General features: G+C 40.1%; 1 protein-coding gene across 4 annotated transcripts in view; it reads right to left on the bottom strand.

Moving 5' to 3' along the window:
* The window catches only part of TRIO (trio Rho guanine nucleotide exchange factor), a 269,555-nt gene that overhangs the window by 223,843 nt on the left and 32,013 nt on the right, over positions 1-13,699 (bottom strand). Inside the window, exon 1 of one of the 4 annotated variants that reach the window (XM_072998501.2) lies at positions 5,892-6,172. The exons of the other annotated variants lie outside the window; for them this stretch is intronic. Coding sequence (XP_072854602.2) covers positions 5,892-5,961 — 70 coding nt within the window. The 5' untranslated portion in view covers positions 5,962-6,172. Of the gene's footprint in view, positions 1-5,891; positions 6,173-13,699 lie in introns of those variants that run through there. 4 annotated transcript variants of the gene reach the window in all.

Genomic DNA, 13,699 nt, shown 5'->3' with positions numbered 1-13,699 from the left:
GACCCAAGGGCCAGATAGTCCAGTTTTCTGTTTTGACAATGGCCAATCAGATGCTCTGGGAAGTGCAGAGGTGGGATATAAGTACAATTGCAGCCTACATCTTTCATTTCCCAGAAGCTGAAACACAGTGATATACAGTGGTGCCTCGCACAACGATTGCTTCATACAACGATGAATTCACACAGCGATGGGTTTTTTTGAGGAATTTCCCCCATCGTTTAACGATGTTCTCTATGGGGGAATTTCACTTAACGATGTCCCTTTTTGCTCATTTAAAAGTGTCTTAAAATGTTTGAAACCTGTTTTAAATGCTTGGATTCCATAGTGCACCTTGTGAAACATGTGCAAACTTAATTTGGTTTTGTTCTGAGTCTTCATTAATTTTTGATGATTTTTTTATTTTCCCCATTTAAATCAATTGAATGGACAGTGTAATGATTGCAATGGTTAGTCCACCTCCTGAAACCTATGCAAACTTAATTTGATGTTGTTCAGAGTCGTCCTTAATTTTTAGTGATTTTTTGAATTTTCTCTCATTGGAATGTATTGAACTTTCCGTCCAATGCATTCCATTGAGAGAAAATTCAAAAAATCACCAAAAATTAAGGACGACTCAGAACAACACCAGATTAAGTTTGCATAGGGTTCAGGAGGTGGGCTAATGATTGCAAGCATTTAAAACCTGTTCCAAACATTGTAAGACACTTAAAAATGAGCAAAAAGGGACATCGGAAAAGACTTCAAAAGCACTGAAGCCGGCTTCAGTGCTTTTGAAGCTCTTCCGTTTTCGCTCATTTTTAAGGGTCTTACAATGTTTGGAACAGGTTTTAAATGCTTGCAATCGTTAGCCCACCTCCTGAACCCTATGCAAACTTAATCTGGTGTTGTTCTGAGTCGTCCTTAATTTTTGGTGATTTTTTGAATTTTCTCTCAATGGAATGCATTGGACGGAAAGTTCAATACATTCCAATGAGAGAAAATTCAAAAAATCACTAAAAATTAAGGACGACTCTGAACAACATCAAATTAAGTTTGCATAGGTTTCAGGAGGTGGACTAACCATTGCAATCATTTAAAACAGTGTCCAAACATTGTAAGACACTTTTACAGGAGCGAAAAAGGACTTCGCAAAGGCATTGAAATGTATTGAGTCGGCTTCAATACATTCCAATATAGGAAACATTGTTTCACTCAACGATGTTTCCTATGGGGATTTTCACTGAACGATGGCAATCTGTTCCAATTGGAACGGATTAACCAGTTTTCAATTCATTCCTATGGGAAATGGTGTTTCACAGAACGATGTTTCACACAACGTTGATTTTTTTGGAACCAATTAACATTGTTGTGTGAGGCACCAGTGTATTACCTTTCATATCTGAAGTGATGCAGACCTCCTGACTAGTAGCCACTCCCTAAACTGCATCAAATGATCAAATACATTTTCAGTGCCTTTGAAGTTGGCAGACTTTACTGTATCTTGTGGCAGTGAATTCTACACTTTCACTATATACTGTGTGAAGTAGTATTTTCTTCTTCCCATGATGAAAATGTCTCCCATTGTGCCTGAGTGACTGCATGTTTTAGTACTATGACAGTGGTTCCCAATTCTGGGTCCCCAGACATTCTTAGACTGCAACTCCCAGAAGCCCTTGCCAGTACAGCTAGTGGTGAAAGCTTTTGGGAGTTGCAGTCCAAGAGCGTCTAGGGAGCTAAGGCCGGGAATCACTATACTATGAGAAATAAAAAAGGCCTTCTTCCTACCTGCATCTTGCATTCTTTTGTATATTATCATGTCTCCCCTTATTTGCCTTTTTTCTGTACTAAACTGCCATAGATGTTGCGACCTTTTCTCACAGGGTATTTGTTCCCCTTAGCATACACACCATTTGGTTTTCTAGGTGCAATGACCAGAACGGTCAATGGTATTTCAGATGTGGTTGTACCATGGATTTGTACAAGAGCAATGTTGTATTAGCGGTTGAATTTTTTATTCTTTTTTTCTGATTATGTCTAATATGAAATTTGCCCCAAAATGGGAACCTGTCCGTCTTGCTTCATATTCTTTGCTTTAGACTTGTTTACACAGAATTTGATTTGACATTTTAACATCCATTCCCCAGTTTGGCAAGATCTTTTTGGAGCTCCTCTCAATCCAGTTCTAAACTTAGTGTCACCAGGAAATGTGCTCTGTTCACTACTTGCCCACTACCTGAGGTCGTCCATGAACAAATTTAAAAAAATCAACCCCAATACAGACCGACACTGTTCATATCATGTCGGAATGTCTTTCCCATATAACTTCAGCCCATGTCACCCAATCCTCGCAGGTCTTGATCTTATGAAGAGAGGTAAAGACAACCTCCACAAGAAATCAAGCTTTCTCAGTCATGGCACTGTCCCTTGTGGAATGGGCTCCCATTAGAGCTTTGTCAGCCCACCTCCCTGCCAACTTTCAAGAGGATCTTAAAGACCATGCTCTTCAAAGAAGCTTTTAAGGACATCCTCCTCTGACCTATTATGTATTTCAGTCACTTGGTCCCGCCTTCATTTAGTTTTTATGTTTTTGATAGGCTTTGGTCAATTTTAATTTGTATTGCTTAATGTTGATTTGTGGTGTTGGGTTTTATTGCAATATGTTCCTTTTTACTGTCAACTGCCACAATCACTAAGTTGGGTGGTATGGAAGTATCTGAAATACTGTATTTTTCCATGTATAAGACTATACTTTTGTCTAAAAGCTTTAGACTAAAAATTGAGGGTCGTCTTATACACGGAAGTAAGCTGAGGAGAGAACAAAAACAAGTGGAGGGGAAAGCAGGGATCAAAGCGATCCTGCAGCGTTTTGATCCCTTTCCCCCTACACTTGCTAAGCCCCACTTAGATTTCTCAATTTTGGATTAGAAAAGTGGGGTGGTGGTCTTATACATGGGGGCGTCTTATACACGGAAAATACGGTAAATTGATAAATAAAACCCTCTGCTGTGAAAACTGCCCATTTATCCCTATATCCTGCTCCCTGCTTCCTCATCCAGTTTTCAATCCATAAAAGGACTTCTCCATTTAAACCTTGCTTGATGGGTTTCATGTGCTGACTCCCATAGACAAAGCTTTCTGTCTACTGGGCTACAATCGATGAAAAATGTATGTCCCTCCTTCCTTGCTGGCTGTTAGAATACTTCTAAGAAAATTTTCTATCCCAGTTTCATCTGAAGTGGCTTTACTGATGTATGTTTTAATCATTTCTTATGTGCTGCTGCTTTAATCTTACTTAGCTTTCACCTGATCAGGCAGGCCATCTTTCTGAGAAGTCAGGTTTGTTGCAGAATTTCAACAGAACTAAACTTCCATGACAGGTGCTATCACATAAAGAGCTAGAAATAATGTCCTCCTTCCTGCAAAGGAGGGACAGCAGTCTGTCAGAGACATCATGTGAAATGGAGACTAATATGAGTCACAGAATTGGAGTGGGGTCGGGGGAACCTGGGAAGATCAAGATGAAGTCCCGAATACAGATGCTTTATAGAATCTAAAGAGAGAGAAAAGGCCTTGAAATATATGACAAGTTGACTTGGGGGGGGCTGCATAAGACATAAACAAAGAGCAGAGAGCTGCCCAAGTCCCATCTATAGACAGAAACACAGACAAAAAAAGACCACTAAGAACTGGCTGTGAAAGTCACAGAAACTTAGTAATGATCTGATGTCAGTAATATGGCCCAGAATTGCACAGCAATCCTTACTTGCGTTGTTAACATGTATTAGGGTCAGGACTGAAAGAATGAAAAGATTAAAAAGTAAATCGCATTAATGGACCCTGGTGGCAAAGACAAAATTTTTGTTCAGCATTTTTCATCTTCCAGTCTTCTCATCTAGGAATTTTCCAGTGTAAGCAGTCACTCTACCAAAGATCACATCTGTATTGCTCTTTTTTTAAACCCGCACTTTAATATCCACACAACGTTATCAAATGGTAAAGCTGCCGCTTATATTCACAGCCATTTATAGGCTTGACTGTTTCCTACCTCTTTTTGCTGGAATCTCATGTTATTACACCACCAGCCATTTCCACCAGGCAACCCGCATCACATTATTTTTTTCAAGAATGGCATATGCTGGACAGTGTTACATCTTGAAACAGAAATGGAAAATGAGATCACATTGCAGGCATTTTCTTGTGTAATTTTATTTCCCAGATGCCTTTTAGGAAGGAGCAACAAAAAGGTTATCAGGAAACAGCGTTAAGTAAGTATGCTACTGCCATTTTCTAAAAATAGTTACATTCCCACCTCTTAGCCAAAGCCAAACCAAACATCAGAGCAGCCTCCAGTTCTGGGCGCTGTTACTTAATTCTCTTTTACTAAGCTTTTTTAAAAAAGAAAGAAAGAACTTTTGGGTTCAAACTGTCTAAAGAATCTGTACATCCAACTGCATTTGTTCACATCCATTACATCACTGTTTATCCCCCCCCCACACACACACATATTACTGATTCAACACACATTTGTAAAATCCTGGGTTAAAAAAACTGCCTTTTTTCCTTCTTTTGGGCTTTCACAACAGTCTATTAAATGACATGTTCACTGAGAGCAGCAATTCTGTCATCAAAACAAAAATCCATTCCACCTTTGCATAGCATATGTAAAGTCTTAAAATTCTGAAAATGTACAGGATGTCTTATACCGTATTTTTCGCTCCATAAGACGCACCTTTCCATAAGACGCACCAATTTTTTAGGAGAAGAAAACAGGAAAATATAATCTGTTTTCTTTGCTCCATAAGACGCACAGACTTTCCACCCCCATTTTGTGGGGGGAAAGTGCGTCTTATGGTGCGAAAAATACGGTATATAAGAGGTAGTGTGGTGGATAAAGGGGCAGACTAGAATTCAGATGACCTGGGTTCATATCACTGCTCAGACATGGAAACTCACTACTAAACCATTTTGTGAACATCAAGAAACCCTGTTAAGGTTGCTGTAAGCAGGGTGGATAAACATCAATGATTTTTTAAAATCAAATTGATTTAAATCACAATGTAAATGAAATCATTATATTTAAATAATTAAAAAGTATTTTTTAATTTAAATTGTAAGATAAACTATGATTTAAATTACTTTGAATTTAAAACAAATCCACCCTGACTGTAAGTCAGAAATGTCTCAATGGCATGTAACAACATACTACCCTGTTTCCCCTGCTCGCAATATAAGCCCTACCCCCCCAAAAAAAATAAGGCCCAGTTAAGTGAAGCCTCTCCCTTCACCATTGTGCAGCAACCAGAAGATGATGACAGAACTGTATTTGAATGTGTAGACTGCTGTACATGAAAAAAAAAATCCCCTGGAAAAAAGCCCTAATGCGTTTTTTGGAGCAAAAATTAATATGAGAGCTTGTCTTATTTTTGGGGAAACACAGAATATATGTCGTATATAGGTACAGTTAATTCCTCTTTGGTATCCTGTAAGATTGTCTAAAATCTTCAAGAAGGGAATCCTTAGCTACAGGTCAAACTATGCTACCTCCATATGAAACTTTAAGCACATTTATAGATCCAACAATACACTATGGTCAACTACATTAATGATATATTATATAAACTGCAGGACAGCTTGCTACTCCAAAGTAACATACTGTATTCCCAAAGTTTTCTTTAGGTTCAGAATTAAAATTACATACACTCAGAACACTTGCTCGTAGATAACAGAATCTCACAATTTCAAACAACAACAAACAACAAGCCCCAAACTTTCCTTTTTAGAACTGAAGGTGCAGACAAGTTTCACGTTCTGAACACAGGGAAGGCAAGCACAGACTGCTTGAGCACAAACACAACTAGGTCAGCCCCAAGCATCAGACTACAAACAGCTGATTGCTGATGAACATAAATTACCTCCTGTTCCTTTTGCCTCGCTTTCTTCTTGAAGAAGCAGATCTTGCAGATACAATATTTCTTCCACCATTGGTGTGTGTTAGGGGCAAGAGCGCCTACACCCATATTCCCAAGTAACACTCCAGTTCTTACATCTCCATCCAGGAGCTCCGTCAGCTTGCTGAACAGTTGCTTTGACTGGATTTTCTACCAAATAGGCTTTGACAATGATTGCTTTTAATCCCCCATAATACCACACTGCAACTGTTCACAGCTAGCAAGACATGGGGCAGTGCTCAATGAGAGACTGTGCATGCGCAGATAGCTTCCAGCCTGGTATCAAAGGGCTGAAAACAAATCTTAGCAAAAATGCCCAAAATAGTGACTGCAGAAGGCACTGCACTGCAGAAATTAAAAGCTGCTGAGCAGCATCCCTTTATCAACTAAAAGAGAAACTCACTTCCGTTTAGTTTGAGAGCTTTTAACATTTACATATGCTATCTTTGCAAAAATTTAGCCACCAGTTAAATTGCTATTATTTCTTCCCTTAAGCCAAACTTTCAGTTATCATTAATAACCAACTAGATCGCTTTCTGGTGCCATTGCTTTAAGGCTTAAGAAAGAGCATGTGGTCAATGCTCATATCTCTGGCTGTACATGCTATCCGCATGATTTAGTACCAGAGTCATCTAAAAGGTATTTTTAATACACATGTACAAGCAGCTCTGTATCAGGCAAAACTGCCACTTTTAAGCTGAAACTAATTAGATTAAAGTAAACAAGAACAGCCCAGCAAGTAGACAGCTGCCAATATTTTCAAGTCTACTTGGATCTTAACCACATCTCTGTGCAACATCAGAAAAAATACAAATGGTTGAATACATTGGGCTTACTCTGAAAATATGCATTAATTGTTAGCTGATTTAAGGGGCTTGGGAAGCGGGGGGAGGAGGACTGAGATATTTTGGCAGTACTGACTTGTACTGAAGCAATGAGAAAGTGTCAACAACACAATGATCAAAGAACAGTCATTGAGAAAACCCAAAAGCTTATGATATCAGTCTTTATTACTGTCCAATCATGCGTACCTATAACCTGTAACACAGGAACAACACACACCACATAAACCCGAAGTCAACAAGAGCAGTATGTAACAACTGCATGATGATCTAAAGAGAATGACTGTCCCAAGGGTCACACATAACCTCGGGTTCTTTCCCCACAGACCAACGCTGAGAAGAGACCCCACAGACTATTTGAGGAGGACCATTATCCAGTTAAATTAATCTTAGTTGAATAATTGCATGTGTTTTATCCAAAGCCTAGAAATCCTCTTGGGAGATTCTCAGAGCTGAAATCTGAAAAATGGAAATTTCTTAATCTCCTGTTTTAATCAGTCACTTATATTTGCAAACACTGACACAATAACACTCTCCCTATGAAGCATACTTATCTTAGTTTTAGACCAGTGGTTCTTAACGTGGGTGATAATGCCCCCCAGGGGGCGATTTCATTTTTCAGGGGGGCAGTAGAACAAAAAGGGGCGGCAGGGGGGCGCTGGAGCAGAAGGGGGGCGGTAGGGGGGCACTGGAGCAAGCCAAACCTGTGAAGATGGCTGCAACCTTTTTACAATGTGCATGAATATATATTTTCCTCCAATCTTAATTTAGTTTCAGAGTTTTCGTCTTGAAATTTTTAGTTCCTGCATTGCGGTTTGTTTTTATGCTTTTTTATACTTCTTTTTCTGTCTTAAAATTCGCTTGCAACTAAATCATTAAATGTTACTTTTTGGGGGCATTTCATTTTCTTGGAATTGAATTTTGTTTTCAGGTGTCATTGGATTTAAGTGTCATAAATAAATAAATAAATAAATAAATAAATAAATAAATAAATAAATAAATAAATAAATAAATAAATAAATAAATAAAAAGATATCATCACCGCGGGGAGGGGGGACGATGGTAACTTCCTCAATGGCTCAAGGGGGCGTTTCTTTCAAAAAGGTTAAAAACCACTGTTTTAGACTACTGTATGTTTGCCTTTGTATTTATTGTAGGGCATATCGCTTTAGGAAAAGCATTTCCTCCTACACGAAGGAGTATGGTGAATGCCACTTTTGGGATGATGGTGGTTGATATAAATAGTTGAATTAAAAATACATTAATATTTTACCATCTTGTTCTGAAGCCTCTTTTACCTTTTTATTTGCTGCTATTTCATCCATTACTGTACTTCGTTTCACGTGTTTACTAATTGCTTCAAATATTGCAGCCCCAATCTGAAGCATCAATCCTACCATGCCTTTCCATTTTTTCCTACCATGAAACATGAGCTATTCAAGACACATGAACCTACCACCTAATAATCATCAATAGCAACCACTGACTCTTTTCCACCTGCCATTAATACCTTGTTTCTTCCATTTTCACTCTAAGCATTCTTAAGGGGAAGACCCTACTGCCAGGGTTTTTCCAAATTTAAATGTGAATGGTATAAATGTAGAAATCCTTTCACCCTGTAAATTGCAGTGGGAAACCTGTGGTCCTGCAGAGATTCTGGAACTGCAATTCCCATCCGCCTTAGACAACAGAGTCAACCATGAGGAATGATGGGAGCACCAGTCCCAGCATCTAGATAGTCAAGTCATATAGTGCCCACTCCAATGCAGATCAGTGGTTCCCAACTCTGGGTCCTCAGATGTTCTTGGACTACAACCCCCAGAAATCCTGGCCAGCACAGCTAATGGTGAAGGCTTCTGGGAGTTTTAGTCCAAGAACATCTGGGGACCCAAGGTTGGCAACCACTGTTCTAGATAACTGCTCACTTGCCAGGACATGTTTGCTAACCAGCCCTTTTAGAGAGTATGTCCTGTGTTAATAATGCAACTGTGATCTTATGCATTTCTTTTCATTGTGTCCCACCCCCTCAACCAAAACCAGCGTACATAAAAGCCTGCATCTTGAATATTGTGCTTCATGTATATCTGAAGAAATAGGCAGTGTCCATGAAAAACACATGCCAAACAGAACTTGCTGATCCTTGAAGATGCCACAGGACTCTTTGTTGTTGTTATAATAATAACAGACTAACACAACTATCTCCTTGGAGAAAAATGATTGTGATTTTACTCCAGAGGCTCTCATGTGTACTGCAGGGAATTTTTACACCGCTTAAGCATGTCAACTGCCTGAGACAGAGAAGATACAAAGAGTCCAGCATATACAGCAGCACCTTTTGAAGGAGATGGCTGTTGCATAAGAACTATCCCTACCCATTGTTCCAGACAGAAGCTAGTCAAGTGTGACCAGCTTTCGCAAGCAATGGTTGTCTATTTTGGCTTCAAAAGAAAGAGAGGCTCCCTCCCTTCCTCCAGAGGACTCATCAAGAAGAAAGCAAGCCCTATCCACATGGATTGCTCATTAAAGAGTGATCAAATGCATTCACCAAGCTTTCAGTTACTAGACATTTTCAAACAAATGTCTACTTCCAAAAGTTTCAAGAACAGGATCTGAGTCAGGGCTGAAATGACTCATTTATGGCGTAGAGCTTTCTCCACCTAACTACAGACAGATGAGCTTGACCAAAAACTCTTCTTGGAGGAGGGGGGATTATAATGATAGGTTGTGGAGCATGCAAAAGGAAGCAGTTTACACAGGTTTTTATTATACAGAAACATATTATAACTAAACTTGGAAAAGACATCGACTGAAGTCTCAGCTGATACTTAGTTAAGGAAATAAGCCTTTCAAATTGCAGCTTTTACTAGAGCATCTGGCAACCTAAAGCACTGTCTTTCCTTTCTAGTTAAAAATAGATATTTCCACCTCCTGTGCACAAGCATCCCAACTTGGACTTCTTAGCACAGATGTTCAGGCATCTGAGTTGGACAGCAGGCTGCTTTGCAAGCAGCTGTCCAGAACTGGATGCCCTTAAGAAATATCCTTTTTTCAAAAAACCAAATGAGCAAAACTAGCCCACCTGTTCCTTGGTGGCAGTGTTGGGTTTCAGCAGCTGCATCTTTGGTGTGTCGACAGTGGCAGTCTAGTTGAGAATAGGTGTGGCAAAGCATATCTGTTCCGGCATCCCAGATTCTTTAACTGTGGCTGAGAAAACATGTTGTACCCCAACCTCCACCACCCAACAAATGAATTCCTCCCGTTTACCATAATCATGGTCAGTGACAACTTGAGTTTTCTGCTAAAGAAGGATGCAACAACAGTTTCAAACCCTGATTTACGGTATGTCTCTTAGTGCCACCACAAACCATTGTTAACATGTCACTATTTACCACTGTAAACCTTAACTATGGTGGCAGAGGCATTGGGGAGAGAGAAGAGGAGAAGCATACACAACCATGAAGCTCAGTCCTTTAAGCTCAGGTATCTTCAGTCCTTTAAGCTCAGGCATCTTCGGAGGACAGCACTCTGTGCTCTTCAGAGCACAGTTTGCTGTCCTCTGAAGATGCCGACCACAGAGACTGGCGAAACATTAGGAAGAACAACCTTCAGAACACGGCCAAAGAGCCTGAAAAACCCACAACAACCATTAGATCCCGGCTGTGAAAGCCTTCACGAATACAAAAAAAAAAAATGCTTGTAAACATACAACAGGTGGGTTTCAAGGTTCCTTGACATTCTGCTTGGTGTGACATAAAATACAAATATTTGAGAATTGCTAATTTAGAACCTTAGTTTTGAACCATTCTGCATGGAACTGTGTAACTTAGTGCAACTACAGCTAGAGGAATGCTTCCAATGGGTTTTAGGGCATTTGGTCATCTGGTCAATGAGGCAAATTGATTGTACATGCACCCTGAAACACACCTCTGAATCCTCAGCAGTGTACATAAAAGGTCCTTAGCAGATATATTAATGTGGGAAGCGTGTAACATTGTTTTAGAATATGAAGGTACAATAATTCCTTAAGTGAGTTCCAAAACAGTAATCGTACTAGTTTGTGAAACTGTCACTGACACCGTCATCATTAACCCTGCTGACATGTCACAACACTTTTATTTTGCCAGCAAACATTGATTAAATGGCCTGTTTCTCATGGATGCTCTTAATAATAAGGGTGTGCATGTGCTCGCAGAGGTTGTGGAGAATCAATACACAGTGTGACACCAGGAGCATGCAACCTGACCTCTCAAGTTCTTTTGCTGCAGGCCAAAATAAGTAACTGAGGTTCCACTTGCTGGAATACAACAGAACTAGTGAATAGAACAGAACTAGAAAACTCACATCAAGAAGAAATGCTTGTCCACCAAGGTATTTTATGGCAGAACAGAAATTACAATACTGTACAACCTTAGCTACCAAGGATGGTGGTTATCTTCAGTGCCAAATACAACCATACAAACATACAGAAAATACAGAGAATGGATTATCATCATTTGGCTTCTAATCCCAACAAGGTATGAGCATCCCATTTTCAAAAATGAATCAGATCAAATCGGCAAGAACTGACACGTGCTGTTTACCTTCACTCTTCCAAATATCATATCTTGGTTGCCATACAGTGGTGCCTTGCTTAACGAGCACACCGTTTAACGACGAAACCGCATAGCGACGCGTTTTTTGCGATTGCTAATGCGATCACATTGCAATGTTTTAGATAGGGAAAACATTGCATTGCGATGATTGGTAAGCGTTTCACTTACCGATCTTTGCATTGCGATGTTTTACAAACAGCTGATCGGCGGTTCCAAAATTGCCGCTGGGTCAACAAAATGGCCGCCTGCAGCGTTTTCGCGCCCTGCCCTCGCTTACCGGGCAGTGAAAATGGCGGCCAGATGGAGGATTCCCCGCATAGCGGTGAGTTTTTCCCCAATAGGAACGCATTAAACAGAGTTTAATGCGTTCCTATGGGTTCCCCCCGCACAGCGACGAATCCGGATAGTGACGTTAATCCTGGAACGGATTAACGTCGCTATGCGGGGTACCACTGTATTTCTACCACACAGACCATTAACAATGGTGGGAGGATTCTTATTTTTCCAGTGAACTGTAGCACAAAGCCAGATAGCACATAAGCAGCTTATAACCAGAATATATTATTTTACAGTACCTCTTAAATTTAGGACACGTTTCAGATTTAATAGGTAAGGATACATTTTGTAACTTAATTATTAAGATGATCATTGCACAGTAGTCCTTTAACCTGGGATAAAACCAAAACATGGTGAGGCTAACATGTAGGAGGTTCTAACGTAAGCTTTCTGATGTGCATAAATCAAAACACTCTCTTATGCTGCTTGAAATGAGAAGATTTGCACATGGAAAAAAATTATTTCCTGATTTTTCCCATGGAAGCTTTTTTAAAATCACAAACTATACACGTTTAAATTGTTATATTTTTATATAAGCTAAACTCAATTGTCTTCGGACAAACGCTGGTTCTATGGCTTGAAGAGCAGGATGAGCTCCGCCCCCTAGGGTCGGACACGACTGGACAAAAATTGTCAAGGGGAACCTTTACCTTTACCTTAAACTCAATTGCTAGTTCCAGCAAAAGTAGATCTACTTAGTCAATGGAACTTACGTAAGTAGCCACATACCATTCAGCACTAGATACAACCAGTCTACTGTACTTGAGACTAGCAACTGGATTTAGTTCTGTATCTTCAGAACACCCTACTCTAGCCTGACCAATCAAGAGTAGGAAAAGTAACAAAGATGGGGACTGATGGATGGATTGTGTCATCTACTGCCTCAGTGCAGTCATGGCCAGAAACAACACATGGAAGTATTGCAGGATCATAATTGGCTTCAGTTCAGGAATCCCAATGATAAAACAAGGGAGGGTGAAGGGATTTACGGCTCTGCAGATGGATGGTATTGAACTGCAGCTCTCACCATCCCTGAACTGGCTATGGTGGCAAAGACTGATGGACATTCCAGTTTAGCAACATTTGGAAGGTCACATGATGCCCACCTGAAGGCTGCCTATGAGGCAAACTGTCCCTTTAACTATTTTAACAGTAGATATCTTCCACAGCAGTGACAGTTAAAGTATTATTGTTTCCTGGCCTAGTTATACTGAAATCCAGTTCTATCACCGGGGGGGGGGGGGGGGAGAGAAACACACACATACAACCCTCCAGCTGCTGGAGTGCAGCACCTTTCAGTCACACTCTCCGCAGCCGGCGGAGAACAATGATAGGATCTGTGATCCCTAGCAATACTGAGGGGACCACATTGCCTCCATCCTTTTTAATCACTCTTATAGGTTCTTCTGCATAAATATGCATTCCGAACATGCTGCAGGCAGCCATCTTTCCTGTAAACCTTTCCTTCCCTGTCTTTACTATGTTATTATTTTGGCAGCATTACAGAACATAAAACCATCTCCAATAGATGTTTCTTTACCCAAAAGAGCACATTACTCATTCTGTGCCACAATGCTGTGCATGTCGAGGAGAGACATTAAGTATTTCTTCAGAATGGTTGCTGTAAAAAGTTTAAAACATCTGTGCAGCGCAACAAGAGTTTTCATACAAGGCTCAGCTATGATTTGCCAGCAGCGACAAACGAGACAGTCTGAGAGTCCTAGTATAGTTTACACTGACATGTTCCTCTTCGTTGGTTAAATTTTGCCTTCAAAAATACCTAGAATAATTTTCGCTTTGAAGAGATTGTCACTCTCGAATTGGACTTCTCAGCCACACCAGATGCTGTTCCAAGACCTCCGTACAGAGCACGACACCATAGTCTCTCAAGACTGAAGGATACCTACATCTGACTCTACTCCCCTACTGTATAATCTTTTTCATATGGAAAGTTTAGATACAAACTTATACCTCCTCAGTCTCATTAACATATAAAGACTGG

This window comes from Pogona vitticeps, chromosome 4, assembly GCF_051106095.1.
Source record: "Pogona vitticeps strain Pit_001003342236 chromosome 4, PviZW2.1, whole genome shotgun sequence".
NCBI lineage: Eukaryota > Metazoa > Chordata > Lepidosauria > Squamata > Agamidae > Pogona > Pogona vitticeps.
Note: the sequence above shows the minus strand (reverse complement) of the source record. Positions and strands in the feature narration are given on the sequence as shown.